Raw genomic sequence first — 17,327 nt, forward strand, 5'->3', positions numbered from 1 at the left:
GGCATGTGGGATCTTCCCGGACCGGGGCATGAACCCGTGTCCCCTGCATTGGCAGGCGGACTCTCAACCACTGCGCCACCAGGGAAGCCCCAAGTGCCTTATTTTTTAATTGAGTTATAGTTGATGTACAATATTATATAAGTTACAGGTGTACACTATAGTGATTCACAATTTTTAAAGGTTATACTCCATTTATAGCTATTATAAAATATCGGCTCTATTCCCTGGGTTGTATGATACATCCTTTTAGCTTATTTTATACATAGTAGCTTGCACCTCTTAATCCCCTACCCCTAAATGCCACTCCCCCTCGCTCTCCCCACTGGTAGCCACTAGTTTGTCCTCTATATCTGTGAGCCTGCTTCTTTTTTGTTATATTCAGTAGTTTGTTGTATTTTTTAGATTCCACATGTAAGTGATATCATACAGCAGGGGTCCCCAACCTTTTTGGCACCAGGGACGGGTTTCATGGAAGCCAATTTTTCCGCAGACGGGGGTGGGGGGGTGGGAGGGATGGTTCAGGGGTTAATGCGAGCGATGGGGAGCGGTGGGGAGCGTTGGATGAAGCTTCACTCGCTTGTCTGCCGCTTACCTCCTGCTGTGCAGCCCGGTTCCTAACAGGATGTGGTCTGGTACCAGTCCGAGGACTGGGGGTTGGGGACCCCTGTCATACAGTATTTGTCTTCCTCTGTCTGACTTATTTCACTAAGCGTAATACCTTTGAGGTCTGCTCATGTTGTTGCAAAAGGCAAAATTTCACTCTGTTTTATGGCTGAGTGGTATTCCATTGTATATATATATACCACATCTTCTTTATCCATTGGTCTGTTGATAGATACCTAGGATATATTGTTAAATAAAAAATACTGATAACATTAATTTCACCTGTTTCTTTTCTCTTTTAATTTGGCTAATAGAAAATTTTAATTACCAACGTGGCTCAAATTACATTTCTATTAGATATGCTGATCTGTACCTTAATATTTATGTGACATTGGACAGGTTTATGTAACATCTCTAAGCCTCAGTTACCTCCATTGTCTATGCCTGGTACTCTAAAAACCCTCAGTAAATGGTGGCTTTTGTGATTACTATTACTAAGAATTCCCGATGCTAAGTGAATTGGTGGTTGAGGGAACATGAGGGGTGCCAAGAAACAAAGGGTCAGAGTAGGAAGTTTGTGGGGAGCAGGAGGAAATGACAGAGGATTCCCAGGGAGGAAAGGAGAGTTACAACAGTTGAGGAGTTACTGGGGTCTGGTATGCCACTGCAAGCCTTGGACATACACTGGTGTCTCTGAGGGAGATGACCCTTGGCCTAGACCCAGCAACCATCAGGGAGATTCCGAAGTGCCCACAGTTGGGCCTGTGACCTCTCTGTCCTCATGTTCACCATACAGAATTGCCGCAGGCTTGGCCTCACCTGTACAAACATTACAATGTTACCCTTTGTCAGAAGACCATCTGGGAGTTCCCTGTTGGCCTAATGGTTAGGATTCTGGGCTTTCACTACCGTGGCCCAGGTTCAAACCCTGGTCAGGGAACGGAGATCCCACAAGCCGCAAGGCGTGGTCAAAAAAAGAAGAAAATGAAGAAGGAAAAAAGACCATCTGGCTAACGCCCTCACAAGGTGAGACTTTCAGTAAGGCACCAAACAATACTCTATGAGCAGAAATGGTGCTATGGTCAGGGAACAAGAGAACAAAAGTCACTGATTCCTTTACAGTCAAGGAAGACTCTATCCCAGGAGAAGGAGAGCATCAGTCACTTTGTAAGGAAAAGATGCTACATGGTAGAAGTTGCAACCAAAGAAGCAATTGGGGTGTGATGAAGAGTGTTCTCAGTCCCTGCGTGATCAGAAGATTTGGGCATCAGCTCTACGGCTCCCTGGTTGTGCAGTTTTAGGCAAGGTTCCCTCCGGGAGTTTTGGTTTCCTCATCTGCAAAATGGGAAAAAGAATGAAAGCTATTTTGCGGGGTTATTATCAGGATTAAATGGTATGGGTATATATTTCTATATTTCTGCTAAAGCACATTACAAATGAAAAAGGAGACTAATAGAACAAATGGAATGAGAAAATAGGGGAAGAGGAGTATGAACAGCCTGCAAAGCAACCAGGCAAACTTTGTGGTACACTGGCATATACCCCAGTCTCATTTATGGCCCAAGGGGGCAGTTGACTCCCGTACCTCTCAGGGAAAAGGCTAGCGAACAAGAAGAAAGCATATTCAGGAGGCTCAGTTGGAATTGCTCCCTGAAAGATCATAAAGCTCTCCCCACTGCCAAGGCCTCTTTTGTCTCCAAAACCCTCTTTATAGACTGTTACACCACTGGCCACCCCACCTGTGACACAGTCACCCCCATCTCTCCCAATATGCTCTTCCTTTCTGACCGTGACCTTGGAACCCAAAGGTTCTGCCCTTGGCCATCTTTTGACTCCTAGAGCAATAGTTCTCTATGGGGTTGATTTTGCCCTCCAGGGGATATCTGACAATGTCTGGAGATATTTTTGTTTGACACAACTGGTGGCGGAGGTGTGCTACTGGCATCTAGTGGGTAGAGGCCAAGGATGCTAAACTTCCTACAATGCCAAGGACGGCCCCTCCCCCCACCTCACCCATCCCCCCAACGACAAAGAATATGCAGACCAAATGTCAATACTGCCAAGGTTGAGAAACCCTGCTCTCCCTTTGGAAGTGCAATCAATGCCTTTACAGTTTCAACAGCCATTTATGGACGATCCCCAAATCTGTACATCTCTGTCAGTTGCCACTGCTTCCTCTCCAATACCCTGGTCAGTCCACAGACCCATACGACAGCCAACCCAAACCCTTTTATCTTCTCCTCATGTTCCTCCTCCTGGATAGTACTCCCATTCTATCAGTGTCCCAAGTTAGGAACTCCTAAGCCATCCTACACACACAATGGGACATCACTAAGTCTTGGTCATGTCTCTCAAATCCACCCCCTCCTTTCCATATCAGCTTGTGCTTCCTAGGTAATGCCAGGCATTATCTCTTCTCTGAACAATTCCAGCCACCTCCAAACTGACCTTTCTTTTCCCATCCATTCCTCCTGGGGTTACTTGTTATCTTTCCAAAACACTGATTTGAGTATGCTGCACCTCCAGGGTAGAGTCCAAACTCCTTAGCTTGGCATTCCAAGATTGCTGTCAACCTGCTTTTTGAAGCTTATCTCTAATGAGACTCACCTCCCAGCCCCCCAGTCATACTAAATTACCTGCCCTTCCCATAACACACCATCCCCTTCCATACCTTTGCTCAAGTGGACTTGTCTCATGATGAGTGAATATCCTCCTTCATTCATCACTGCCTATGGCAAGTCTATTCATATTTGAGACATTGCTGCCATGAAGTCTTCCAGATTTCCCCAATGAAGTTAACGTCTTCCTCTTCTGATCACCATCACACTGTATCTTTTATAGAGCCTATAATATGCTTTGCCATTAACTACATACACATTTGACTCCTCTGAGACTCTAAGCTCTGTGAAGGCAGGGGCTGTGTTTTTACTTTGGTACCCCTCGTAGAAAATAACATATATCCTGCACGTAGTAGGCATTCACTAAGTGTTTAGGGTATTGAATTGAGAGATCTGAAAGAGGGCTTCTTTCTCCACAGTGCAGACAGAAAGAGAATTTTTATTAGAAAAGAACCATGAAGAAATTCCTTTTGTAAATTTTGGACTATTTTATAGATAAATGAATGTTTGATGCCATGAGTCTCTGTATATTGGTCCTGAAAGGATAAACTGGAAATCAACGCCTTGAACAAAAACAAGTTAAAATCATGGGATGGAAAGGTGAAGAGTTAGCACAGCTCGTTTACTAGCTGTAGTTCTCTTACACAGAATGCTCTCAGTTCACCCAAGACTACTGAGAACTTTTGATTTCCCTCTCTCCTCTCAAAATTTTACTCATCCTTTAAGGCCCAAGTTTTCAAAAAAACTTTCCTGATTTCTCCAGTCATAATTCATTTCTTCCTCAGTGCTCCCGTAGCACTTCGAACCTCACTTAATACTGATGACTCCCTACATTCTATTATTATTTTATTATTTCTATATATTATTATTATTCTACTTCGATAGGACAGAGGCCACAACTTAATCACTTCTGTTTCCTCCTCTGTAACTTGTCCAGTTCTTGGCACATAACAGACCATCAACACTGAACTTAATGGAACCATCTAATTTTGAGTGATCCTGGAAGATCTAGACCAAATTTCCCAACCCACACTGTATTCATTTGGACTGGGATTTGACAGTGGATTAAGAGATCCATCCCCTAAATAGATCTATGGCTTCCAAAGTGACTTGGCCTCCCTTGCCTATTAGGATGACCTAGAAGTGGGCCAGACCCTCAACAGCAGGAACACTTGTTAGCCCAGTGATTCCACCTGCCAAACACAACTGTGCCCAATAATCTCTACTTTTGCATCTACCCCTGCCGCTTTTTCCCTTTAGGATAGTGGCCCTCAGCACATGGTCCATGAACCCCTGGAGTCTTTAGGGACAAAACTACTATAATAATACTGAGATGTTATTTGCCTTTTTAACAGCGTTGACATTTGCACTGATGATGCAAAAAGCAATGGTGGCAAAACTGCTGGCAACTTAGCAGGAGTGAGACAGTGGCACCAAACTGTAGTAGTGGTCATTGCATTCCTTCCTGCCATGCGTTTGCAATTTTTAAAAAATGCCAATGTGCAGCCTAAAAAAAAAAAAACAAACAAAATAAAATGCCAGTGTCAATTAAGAACATCCTTAATGAAGAAGTACAAATTAATAATTTCATAAACTCTTGACGCTGGAATACAGATCTTTTTACTATTTTGTGTGAAGAAATGGGAAATATGCATACAACGCTTCTGCATACCCAAATACGATGTTTCATAGTTTCTAAGAAAAAGCACTTGTGCAATTAAACTGTGAGCTCAACTCACCTTTGTTTGTTTTCAAATTAATAGACTTTATTTTTTTGAGTAGTACGGACAGTTCCCATACACCCCTTCATGCTCTCGCTGTTTCTCCTATTACTAACATCTTGCATTAGTGTGGTATATTTGTTACAACTGATAAGCTAATAGTGATATGGTTTACATTAGGGTTCATTCTTTATATTATACATTCTATGGGTTTTGAAAAATATATAATGACATGAACTCACCATGACACCATCAGAGTATCATACAGAATAGTTTCACTTCTCTAAAAATCCTCTGTGCTACATTCTTCTCTCTCTTCCTCCCCCCCAATCCCTGGCAACCACCAATCTTTTTGCTATCTCCATAGTTTTGCCTTTTCCAGGTTATCACACAGTATGTAGCCATTTCAGATTGGTTTCTTTCAGTTAGCAATATGCACTTAAGCTTCCTTCATGTCTTTTTGTGGCTTAATAGCTCATTTCATTTTATCACTGAATATTCCATCATATGGATGTGCTAGTTTATTCCACCCATTCACCTACTGAAGGACATTTTGGTTGCTTTCAAGTTTGGGCAATTATAAATAATGCTGCTGTACATTCACGTGCAGGTTTTGTGTGGGCATCAGTTTTCAACTCATTTGGGTAAATAACCAAGGAGCACAATTGCTGGATCATATGGTAAGAGTATGTGGAGTCTTGTAAGAAACTGCCAAAACTGTCTTCCAATGTGGCTGTACCATTTTGCAGTCCCACGAGTAATGGAAGCAGAGTTCCTGTTGCTCCACATCCTCGCCAGCATTTGTTGCTGTCAGTGCCTTGGATTTCAACTATTCTAATAGTATCTGACTGCTGTTTTATTTTACTGTATTGTATTTTTTGGCCACGCCAAGCGGCTTTCGGGATCTTAGTTCCCCAACCAGGGACTCAACCTGGGCCACAGCAATGAAAGCACCTAGTCCTAACCACCGGATTGTCAGGGAATTCCCAAATTTTCAATTTCCTAATAATATAAGATGCTGAGCATCTTTGCTTTTGTCTTGTTTTTTTTTTTAAACAAAGTACGATTTTACTTGAAAGGACATTGGACAAACTATGGTTATTCAAACTGGTGCATTTAGCAAATATTTTCTCAAAAATGAAAGGAGCGGGTTCGTTCAAGGAAAACAATAAATGGTATTTGTTGCCAATGGTAAATTTGAGCTTTCAAGTGAAAATTAAAATTTTGAAAACTTGTATCTGCCACCGTGAGCCTGGCAGCTTCCCAACGTTTAAGAGACTGCATTTAAAAGAGCTGTGTAACTCAGTGAAGCAATGTTTTCCAAATGACCATGCATATTTTACAAACTCATGCGTGAGTAAAAGGTCCATTCAAAGTGCAAGATATACCAATGATTTTAATGTAATAGAGCATGAAGTTCATTATATGATTTCCAATTTCACATCTGACTAACCTTTAAAAAACGACTACTTGTAAGTTTTGGTGTGGTACAAAAGAATATCCACAGTTATCTAAACAGGATATTAAAATGCTTCTCTTTTTTCCAACTAAGTATCGGTAAGGCCAGGTTTCCTTCACATACTTCAATCAACACCATTACACAACAGATGGAATGCAGAAGCAGATATGAGAATCCAGCCTTCTTCAACGAAGCCAAACATTAAAGAGATTTGCATGTAAAATAATACCATTCTCATATATTTTCTTGGTGTGGAAAATATACTTTTTCTCTTAAAAAGGTTATTTATATAAACATGTAATGGGTTTATTACTTTTTTCTTTTAGTGAATCAATACATATTTTAAACATTTCTCAGTGTAAATTTCCAATACGGTAAATACGGGAAAATATAACCCATTATAAACAAAAGTTCTTTAGGGTTCCCCAATAATGTGTGTAGCAGTGTAGAGGGGTTCTGAAACTAAAAAATGTGAGAACCCCTGGTCTAAGACGCCTTCCTCTGATCCTGCTGGTCAATCCCAGTGCAGAGAATTAGATGTTACAATGCTGTTCAAGACTCACCTCTCTAAGACTTTCCTTGATCGACCACTCTATTCATTGCCCCTACTCTGCATACCCTCTGCAGCTATGTTGTTCCGGTTTCCCCTGCTGCTTTCAAACCTCTGGTTCATGGCAGGTACTGGAAGAGAGAATAAAGAAACTTGCACACAGTCTCTAGACCGGGGCAGCCCTTCCAGGTGCGTCCTAATTCGGCGGGAACCTCTCTGGGAAGAGTCTGACATTTGCGCCCGCGCTTTTCACGTCTGGAGAGGCCTAATGGGTGCGGGGAGTGACCCAGGTAAGTTGCGGGCTCTCGGAGTCTTCTTAGGTTGAAAGCGCGGAGAGGGATCGGGACGCCTCAGGAAAGAGACTGGTCATTCGGCGGAAGAGAAGCAGCTCCGGTGAACATCTTCGCTCCTCCTCGCTCACCGGGAAGGGCGGGGCCTGACCACGCCCCTTCGCGGCCGCTTCGCCCCGCCCCAAGGCTCCTCGCTCCGCCCTCTGCCGCCAGGCAGGGAGCCCGGCGCGGCCGACTAAGGGCTCTTCACGACAGTCCCGGCACTTTCCGGCCGGCCTCGCGGGTGCTGCTGTGTCGGGGAGGCGGGACCTAGGGGAGTTTTCCCTCGCGACGCCACCTACTCAGACGCTGTCGCTGTGGCCGACATACCTCCCCGAGGCCATGGCGGTATCTGCTAGGTCTGCGCGGTCCCCGCCCGACTCAGGTAGGGTCAGAGCCCCGCCTTGTGGCGGATAGAGAGGGGCGCGGGTTTCAGAGGGGTGGGGGCCGGAGGACTTCCCTGTGGGACCTGGGGAAGGGAGCCTCCGATTGGAAGGAGCCATAGAGAGAGATTGCAGTGTTCGGCTTCGGGGTGGTGATGACATTCAGGACACTTTGCGGCTAGGAGGCTGCTGTCTGAGAAAGGTTCTGGGGCATTGGGGGATCCTGGAGAAGAGGCTGCACTGCCGGGATGTTTCGGGTAGTCAGAGATCAGTGGGAGAATCCAGGTAGGCAGAAGCCCTGGGCCTGTGATTTCTGTGATTTGAGGAGGAGCCTGTTTTAAAGCATCTCCGTTCCCATACGCGCACACACAACTTTCTCCATTTATCGGTTGCAGATAAAGTACAGAAAGATAAGGCTGGACAGACCTCAGGGCGCCGTCAGGGCAGCCGAATGGGGAAGCTCTTGGGTTTTGAGTGGACAGATGTGTCCAGCTGGGGGAGGCTGGTGACCCTGCTGAATAGACCTACGGATCCTGCAAGCCTGGCAGTCTTCCGTTTTCTCTTTGGTAAGTCCAGTTTCTGGGAGGGGCCAGCGTGGTTGGGGGTGGGAAAATGACCGTCGTCCCTTGTCCATTTCTTGGATACTTACTTGCTTAGTGCACTTACCTTCCTTTTCCTAAGAGCTGAAGTTACTGATATCCTGGAAGAGGGTCGTTGTGACCCAGTTTTGTCTCCGATTAGGGCTTGGAGACCAGAAATGCTGTGATCTGAGGCTGTAGGAAATATAGAGGTAGAGGAACAGGAACCCATTTTATTTGTGGCATGAAGTTGCCCAGTAAGTATGCTAAGGACTAGACTTTAGAGAAATGGCAGGGGTGACAGGGCAGACATTTAGGCTGTGACTCCCTAATCCAGATCTTTCTAACTCATAGGCCACAGCATGTAAGTTTGGAATGGGTTACAGATATGCTGAGATATTACTCCCCTTAACGCAGTGCTTCTCAACGGGGAGTGATTTTGCTCTCCAGGGGACATTTGGCAATGTCTGTAAACATTTGTATTTGTCACATCTTGGGGGTGGGAGGGAAGGGGACTAGGTGGTTACTGGCATCTACACAGAAGCCAGGGATGCTGCTGCATGACCTATGAACCACACGATAGCCCACCCAGCAAATAATTAACCAGGCCAAACAGAATAGTCCTGGGGTTGAGAAATCTTGCCTTAACTGGAGGTGCCTTCCTGGCCTGAGTACCCCTTCTGTTTACCCCAGTGTGCTGGCCAGATACTGCTCTGCCAGGTGTGCCAGGAAGTAAAAGAGGTTGAGGAGCACCACCCCAGAGCGCTTTCTGTAGCCAGTAGGGCAGACCTTTACAAATATTACTATCAAAACCTGAACAGCTCTGATCGCATTTTGTACACTTCTTTCATTTGATCTTCTCTGAAACCCTGCAAAATATTATGAGGCCCCTTTCACAAATGGGGAATTGGCTCAGTGAGGTGCAGTGGCTGTCTGAGATCACACAACGGGCATAATGCCTAGCACAGAGTAGGCGCTCCGTGATTATTGTTGAACGAATTCTTTCTGGGGTTAGGAAAGAAGTCTGACCCTGGAGCTGGGTGTGCTCGACTGTATTCCAGCGTGTTCCACGGCTCGCTTTGCTAAGGCCTAACGGCCCCCTCCTCCTCTGCCTTCTCAGGGCTGATGATGGTGCTGGACATTCCCCAGGAGCGGGGGCTCAGCTCCCTGGACAGAAGATACCTGGATGGGCTGGAGGTGTGCCGCTTCCCGTTGCTGGACGCCCTGCAGCCACTGCCACTTGACTGGATGTATCTGGTCTACACCATCATGTTTCTGGGTGAGGGAAACTGTAAGAGAGATGGGAGTATTGACTGGCCTACCCCAAACCCAGAAGTACAAAGCATGCTGGTGAATGACCAAGGTCTTGGGTTTCTTATTTCACTTGCTCTGTGACTTATAATTTCATCCTGCTGACCTGTGTGTCATCTGAGCTGTGACCCCGTAACTCTGTTTAAAATGTTGAAATAACATTTTAATTGAAATTTATTTTCACGTGGTTATAAAATGTCTGATGACCTTTCCTAATCCTACCCACAGCCTGTCCCAGGGGAGCTGGGCCTGTAGTGCCCCTCTGACCTCTTAATCCTCTCCCCCACAAATCCCAGGGGCACTGGGCATGATGCTGGGCCTGTGCTACCGGATAAGCTGTGTGTTATTCCTGCTGCCCTACTGGTATGTGTTTCTCCTGGACAAGACATCGTGGAACAACCACTCCTATCTGTTTGGTTTGTTGGCCTTTCAGCTGACGTTCATGGATGCAAACCGCTACTGGTATGAGTCTGGGGAAAAGAGGGAGGGGTTGGCTGCGTCAGGATGGTTACCAGAGATAGGGGCCCGGTGAGGTCCGAGAATTTGTCCCAGCAAACGTATTTTCAGCCATACGTTGCAGAGTGTGGTTACAGGGTGACACTTTGATTTGGATGGATTTGGGAGAGGGAAGGGTCCGTGAGGTTGGGGCTCTTGGGGTGACAAAAAAGCAAAATGGCTCCACTCCCACCCCTTCACTCTTTCCCTATCTCCCCAGGTGCCTTGATCTATCCACTTCCTGTAATCCTCTTAGAGAGAAGAAGAGAAGACTAAAGCCAGACATAGCTGTTTTCAGATACTACAAGGGTGGTCATGTGCAAGAGGGAGCAGCCTTTCTCTGTGTGAGCCCAGAGGGGCGGAGTTAGAGCCAAGAGTAGAAGTTGCTGTGGGGCAGAGTCATGTCAGAGGAGAGGGCCCGCCAGGGCTGCTGAGCAGTGCTGTCCCGGGAGGAGGTAGCCCTCCTCGACCTCTGGCTCAGGTGACCAGCTCTCAGGGGAGATGGAGAAGGGATTTGGAGACAGGGTGGCAGGGCAGATGACCTTTAAGGATTCTCCCATTATTAAGTGAAAAGCGAGTACGAGCTGTCAGTAACATGAGTATAGGGGGAAAAAAATCTCAAACATTGGATTTGTTGGTGATTTATCATCAGTCATTAATTAGACTTCATTCATCAACACACACGTGCAGATGCCCCTTTTGTAAACCTTTACATTCATTCAGAGTGGCCAGCTGTCATCACAGAGAGGCACTTTTGACAGAATACTCCTGCAAAGTCTCATTTTTATGACTTTTACACAGTTTGAAAAAATATCCATCACTTACTGAAGGCTTTCCACGTGCCAGGCACTATGCTAAACACTTTTAATTTTTTCCACATTATAACCCCATGAGGTCCATAGTGCTGTTCCCATTTTATAGATGAAGAAACTAAGGCTTAGAGAAGTAAAGGACTTGCCTAGGGTCACATAGCGTATAAGAGGCGTAAGTGAGACTCCAGGTCTCCTTAACTACAGACTCCCATGCTCTTGACCACAAGTGTAAGCTGCCCCTTTCCTGGCTTCTCTGCTCATCCTGTGTCTTCTTGAAAACCTACTTTGCTTCTGCCTCCCCAGAACACATCTAATCTTAGTAGCCTGGTTTTATCAGTTCTTAGCCTAGGTAAGCTGTTAGCAGGTACCCTCTGGCACTAGATCTTAGCATCCAGGTCTATGAAGTGTCAGTTTGTCTTGGAAATTGAAACTTTTTTTTAAATGCACTATATATATTTTCACACACCTTTAGCTTTTCAAACGTTGCCTCAAATTCGTTCTTTTTCATATTCAGCCATAGTCTAGCATTGTAGTCTTGCTCCCAATCTGTTTCTTTAGGAGAAACTAATTTGCTAACTAAATGAATGGTAAACACTGAACTTTTTGTTGTTATAACTCACTAGTAATATTTCTGTTATGACTTAAAATAGTCGTTGTTGCAATATGCTCATATAATTCTAAAGGACCTCAGAATAGCCCAGAGGACCAGAGAAGGTGTGGGAGACGTCCTGGGATAGAGAGAGCATTACACTTAAAAAGCATTTCTACCAGTCCCAAGGTAGAAATGGGACTGGGCTAAGAAGCTGTCCTCCATCCTTCTCCCCCTCGCTGCAGGTCTGTGGACGGCCTGCTGAATGCCCGGAAGCGGAACGCCCACGTGCCCCTTTGGAACTATGCTGTGCTGCGTGGCCAGGTACAGGATTTCAGGAGACGGGAAGGTGTTCTCAACAGCCATTGTCAGCACGGCTGGCCCACTGCCAGACTGTGCGCTGCTCTGCCTCCCTGGATCTTCTCTTTTTCCCCTTTTGCTGGAAAGCTGGGCTGGCTTTCCCCTTGTTTCCAACCCCCTAATCTCTGGGGTCTCTCACCTTGTCATAGAGTCGAGCTTTGTTCCCGCTGGATTAGAATCCTCATGAGGAAAGAATAACATTATGTCTTTCCTCGGTGCCTAGTACTGTGCCTGGCATCTGTAGGGTGTCGGGTGAGTGAATATAGGAGATGAGCGAATAGAAGAATGGGTCTAGTCTCCCTTGGGCCCTGAACTGGCATCAGAACTGATTTGTGACTGTCTGTAGGGGACAGGGTTCTGACTTTGTTTGAACATTCGTTTTGTGTTTGCAGATCTTCATCGTGTACTTCATTGCGGGCGTGAAAAAGCTGGACGCAGACTGGGTGGAAGGCTACTCCATGGAAAACCTGTCCCGGCACTGGCTCTTCAGTCCCTTCAAGTGAGCGGCAGGGCAGAGGCCTCATGTGGCCCAGGTGCAGAGTGGGGCGCTTGCCTCCCTCAGGTCTGCGGTCACGGCTGCTCTTCCCACTTTGCCTGAATTTGCACGTGTTTCCCTCTGTCCACTCATCTCCCTGTTCAGCGGAAGGCAGAGTTGATGGTATCAAAAGATCTAGGCCTAGGGGCTTCCCTGGTGGCGCAGTGGTTGCGCGTCCGCCTGCCGATGCAGGGGAACCGGGTTCGCGTCCCGGTCTGGGAGGATCCCACATGCCGCGGAGCGGCTGGGCCCGTGAGCCATGGCCGCTGGGCCTGCGCGTCCTAGGCCTAGCTGCCCCTGGGAGACTTGCAGTGTGGGCGGAAACAAAGGGAAAAGCAGTAAAGGAAAGGAAAGCGCCAGTGCTAGGTGGCTTGGTGAGTGAGGCAGTGGCCCCAGCCGTTGCTGTGGTGATGCCTCTGTCCTCAGGTGGCCACGCAGCCTCTCGCCGGGACTCCTTGGCCGGCGTGCGGAGCAGATGGACGGTCGGCGCCCCTTGCCCCGACAATACCATTGTTGCCAACTCTTCCCAAAACAGAGCTGCTCCTCTCCGACCTCACTCTTACTCCCATTTCTTCTTTCCTCTTGTTTTACTTTGTTCTTTTCCCTCTTTCCTGTCATCTCTCAGTTCCTAAAGTTTGACACCATGATGATGTTAGCCAAGCGTTCCCCTTTTAAAGTTTCTCCTATGTGTAGCCTCCACGAAGAACCTGCCCGCCACAACACACACTGCTCAATCAAATTGTGCCTCGGAGATGCACTCTTGCTTATTACGTAGGGTATGTTGAAAAAAGATGGCCACCTAAAGTATGTGGAAATGAAGAGGGGTTGGAAAACCCTACCAGAGGATGTCTTTGTGCGGAGTTCTTCCACCCACCTGCTGGGGTGGATCCTGCAGCAAGGACAGGGTAGCAGAGGTACATCTGCTGTGAGTATGCCGTGACTGCTGGTGCCTGACCGTGCCTGACCTTTGACCCTGATGTCCGCAGATTTGTATTGTCCGAGGAGATGACTAGTCTGCTGGTGGTGCACTGGTGCGGACTGCTGCTCGACCTCTCTGCCGGTTTCCTGCTCTTCTTTGATGCCTCAAGATCCATTGGCCTCCTCTTCGTGTCCTACTTCCACTGCATGAATTCCCAGCTCTTCAGCATCGGTCAGTTCCTGTAGTCTGGTGGGAAATAGGAAACCACAGGTGTGCAGGGGACGGACGAGCCAGCGGCCGGTGTGGCAGTGGGAGGTGGTGACAGGGGCGGGTGCCGAGCTGAGCCGGATGCGGTCTCTGTGAGATGGAAACAAACAGGGAGGCGGCTGGCGGCTTCCGGGCTCAGCAAGTACGTTGTGTAGTAAGTTTCTCCGGGGAGAGATAGACTGGAGTTGAGAACTTCTTTCATCATCAGTGGAGTACCCGGGAAAGGCTGCCTAGGGGAAGGGGATTGAGGCGATTACCCACGTTTTCCTCCGGCCAAACTCCCGACGTGCTGGTTTTCTCCCTGCTTTTCTAGGTATGTTCCCCTACGTCATGCTGGCCAGCAGCCCTCTCTTCTGCTCTCCCGAGTGGCCTCGGAAGCTGCTGGCTCACTGCCCGAAAAGGCTGCAAGAACTGCTGCCCCTCAGGACTGCCCCCCAGCCCAGTGCTTCCTGCGTGTATAAGAGGAGCCGGGCCAAAGGTGGTCAGAAGCCAGGGCTGCGCCATCGGCTGGGCGCCGCCTTCACCCTGCTCTACCTCCTGGAGCAGCTCTTCCTGCCCTATTCCCATTTCCTCACCCAGGTACGTGTGGGCTGGGGGTTAGCCCCGGATAGCGGTGGAGGCGACGGCAGCCGGGAGAGAATGGGGCTGCTCTGGCAGACCTCTCTTGGCGGAGGATGGTGTCGGCGTGAGGATCATCGAGCTGATTGCCGCTGCCCTGCCTCCTCAGGGCTATAACAACTGGACAAACGGGCTGTACGGCTATTCCTGGGACATGATGGTGCACTCCCGCTCCCACCAGCACGTGAAGATCACCTACCGTGATGGGCGCACCGGCGAGCTGGGCTACCTCAACCCTGGGGTGAGATGTCTGATGCTGACGATTTACTGGCCTTCAGAGCCCCCCTTGAGCTTTGGGGTCTGGTTTGGTCGTAAACACAGTTATGAAATAAAACACATTTGGGCCCACTCTGCCCTTTCTCTGGAGCCCCATGGAGCGCTTCTTTGGTGGGGGTTGAAATAGGGCGATGTCGTTCACTTCCCTGAACTGAGATGAGATTTAGGAAAGGTAAGTACCACTGGCCCAGCAATGAGAAATTCTTCCAGCGAGTTTTGTGGGGTTTTGTTGCGGTTGCTGTTTCTCTGTCAGAACTGGCAGCAGGCAGGGGTCTCTCTGTGCCGTTGGCATTGCATGACCTGTCCAGAGGCTCCATGACAATGAGGTGGGACTAACGTGGGGGTTTGGGGCAGGTATTCACACAGAGCCGGCGTTGGAAGGATCATGCGGACATGCTGAAGCAATATGCCACTTGCCTGAGCCGCCTGCTTCCCAAGTACAATGTCACTGAGCCCCAGATCTACTTTGATATTTGGGTCTCCATCAATGACCGCTTCCAGCAGAGGTGGGCAAGGGGGGCAGAGCAGGGGGAGAAATGAAGTCTAGCTCTTTCTGCCAAGGTGGATAACCCATGCTCCCCAGTGCTGTCTCGCTTGAAAGGCTGTCCTCTGGTGCATGTCCCTGTTGACCTGGTTGTGGGCATAGCTGATTGCTTCCAGCAGGGGGCACCATCATCCTGAAGGAAAGGTAACGCACTTATTCTTTCAGAAGCTGTTATCACAGCTCTTGTCCGGTGGCCACTAACTCCCACTCTTCCCAGTGCTCCAGAATCTCTTTCCCCTCCTCTCTCTGTCCCAAACTGGCAATAACATGCTGACGTAGGCCATTTCTTAGGTTCTGAAAAACACTGTTTCCTCTATCTGGGAACAGTGATGAAAAGAACAGAACCGGAAATGCCAGCGCATAGGTGGCTGTGGCCTCCTTAGAACATGGTTTTCTTTCCTAAGGATTTTTGACCCTCGTGTGGACATCGTGCAGGCTACCTGGTCCCCCTTCCAGCGTACACCTTGGCTGCAGCCGCTACTGATGGACCTGTCTCCCTGGAGAACCAAATTACAGGAAATCAAGAGCAGCCTGGACAACCACACCGAAGTGGTCTTCATCGCAGATTTCCCCGGTACGGAGGAGAGCAAGGAGGCTTTGCTGTCTCCCTCCTGGCTTCGTTGGCCAGGGATATGGCGTGTGATGGAGTTGGGGGGGGCCTCTCCTGGTGGGAGGAAGGTTTTTGAAACCCGAGGTGCGGGGTGGTGGTGAAGGTGTGATTTCTCTGTTCCGGCTGGGGGTGAGTTCACTCCACCATGGGGTGGGTTGGGGAACTCTTGCCCCTGGCAGGGCTGCACCTGGAGAACTTTGTGAGCGAAGACCTGGGCAACACTAGCATCCAGCTGCTGCAGGGAGAGGTAACTGTGGAGCTGGTGGCAGAACAGAAGAACCAGACTCTTCAGGAGGGGGGAAAAATGCAGGTATTTTGCTTGAATTAACAATGGTAGAGGGACCACCACTTCCCTGGTGGTCCAGTGGTTAAGAATCCACCTTCCAATGCAGGGGACATGGGTATGATCCCTGGTTGGGGAACTAAGATCCCACATGCTGTGGGGCAACTAAGCCCGCCCACGCCACAACTACCGAGCCCACACCACAACTAGCGAGCCCGCGTGCCGCAGCTACTGAGCCCATGCGCCCTGGAGCCCGTGCGCCACAACTAGAGAGAAAGAGGCCTGTGTGCCGCAGTGAAGGTCCCGCATGCTGCAACTAAGACCCGATGCAGCCAAATAAATAAATAAATATTAAAAAAACAAAACAGGAACGACAGAAAAAAACAATGGTAGAAAAGTTTAGATGAGTAGAGTTGATTTATTACAGACTCAGAATACTTTAACATAACAGTAACGCAGTGGGAGCTCAAAAGGCAAGGGCGGGGGGTGGGGGTGCTGTGAATAGCTCATTCAGGGTTCTAGAGGTCAGTTCCTTTGGACTCCAAAACACAAGAAAAAAGATGTCTGGGGCGGGGTACAGTGTAGGGAGGCCATAGGCTGGCTAGGGAAAGGCTAGAGGGTGAAAGAGATCTGTTTCTTCCCTCTTTTCAGTTGCCTGCTGGTGAGTACCATAAGGTGTATACAATGTCGCCCAGTCCCTCCTGCTACATGTACATCTATGTCAACACTACAGAGCTTGCCCTGGAGCAAGACCTGGCATACCTGCAAGAATTGAAGGAGAAGGTGGAGAATGGAAGTGGTGAGTATGTGAAGATTTGGGCTGAGATAGCCCGCTTTACAAGAAGTCAGGGTTGTGAGTATCTAGCCATTAAAGAATGAACTTGAAGCGTCTAGCTGGGGAAAGGGGAGTTCTAGGAGAGAGAACGCGCTTTCTCTCTCTCTCTCTCTCTCTCTCTCTCTCTCTCTCTCTCTCTCTCTCTCTCTCTCAGTGATTCCTCTTTTTGCCCTCTTTCGGGCAGAAACAGAGCCTCTGCCTCCAGAGCTGCAACCTCTGCTGGAAGGGGAAGTCAAAGGGGGCCCTGAGCCAACACCACTGGTTCAGACCTTTCTTAGACGCCAGCAAAGGCTCCAGGAGATCGAACGCCGGCGAAATGCCCCTTTCCACGAGCGACTCCTCCGCTTCTTGCTGCGAAAGCTCTATGTCTTTCGCCGCAGGTAAGTTTTACCCACATCAGCACGTGTCTTTGCCATCAGATGTCTGCAGGCTGAGTAACTTTTCTCTGGTGAGGGTAACAGCAGGGACTGTTTCCCAGGATAGGACAATCCAGTGCTCAATTCCTCCCTCTTGTCCTCTCCATTCTCCTCTCCCTGATTGAATGGGAGAGTAAGTGGTGTCTGATGGCCGCTGTCTTGTTCTGCCTCAGCTTTTCTCCAGCCTCCCTGTGGGTCATTCCTACCCCACCCTGG

The 17,327-nt window shown here is 48.3% G+C and overlaps 1 protein-coding gene and 1 long non-coding RNA gene across 3 annotated transcripts; one reads left to right on the forward strand and one right to left on the reverse strand.

The window, feature by feature from the left end:
- Positions 1-47: 47 nt before the first annotated feature.
- LOC114487321 (uncharacterized) lies at positions 48-7,513 on the reverse strand. Its single transcript, XR_003682324.2, has 3 exons — positions 6,965-7,513; positions 3,275-4,728; positions 48-1,938 (listed from the first exon to the last, which is right to left on the reverse strand). It is a non-coding gene; the product is annotated as an uncharacterized lncRNA (long non-coding RNA).
- A 12-nt stretch (positions 7,514-7,525) lies between these two features.
- GGCX (gamma-glutamyl carboxylase) lies at positions 7,526-17,321 on the forward strand. Of its 2 annotated transcripts, none has more exons than XM_055088861.1 (14): positions 7,526-7,665; positions 8,059-8,229; positions 9,362-9,520; positions 9,849-10,014; positions 11,694-11,772; positions 12,201-12,307; positions 13,330-13,493; positions 13,843-14,108; positions 14,257-14,388; positions 14,778-14,929; positions 15,372-15,541; positions 15,757-15,887; positions 16,512-16,659; positions 16,850-17,321. In XM_055088861.1, exons 1-14 carry the CDS (start codon positions 7,623-7,625, stop codon positions 17,077-17,079), a joined length of 2,118 nt encoding a protein of 705 aa, XP_054944836.1. In that variant the 5' UTR covers positions 7,526-7,622; the 3' UTR covers positions 17,080-17,321. The 2 variants fall into 2 exon arrangements, with proteins under 2 accessions (XP_054944836.1, XP_028352654.1); XM_028496853.2 differs by having other exon boundaries at positions 16,880-17,321.
- Positions 17,322-17,327: the final 6 nt, after the last annotated feature.

This window comes from Physeter macrocephalus, chromosome 12, assembly GCF_002837175.3.
Source record: "Physeter macrocephalus isolate SW-GA chromosome 12, ASM283717v5, whole genome shotgun sequence".
In the NCBI taxonomy this organism is placed as follows: domain Eukaryota; kingdom Metazoa; phylum Chordata; class Mammalia; order Artiodactyla; family Physeteridae; genus Physeter; species Physeter macrocephalus.

Excerpts from the sequence above, each read along its gene's own strand:
- GGCX (XM_055088861.1), top strand. The coding sequence starts at position 7,623 with ATGGCGGTATCTGCTAGGTCTGCGCGGTCCCCGCCCGACTCAG. Across the intron at positions 13,494-13,842 it reads TTCCCAGCTCTTCAGCATCG|GTATGTTCCCCTACGTCATG; the intron begins GTCAGTTCCTGT and ends CTGCTTTTCTAG. Across the intron at positions 14,930-15,371 it reads AATGACCGCTTCCAGCAGAG|GATTTTTGACCCTCGTGTGG; the intron begins GTGGGCAAGGGG and ends TTCTTTCCTAAG.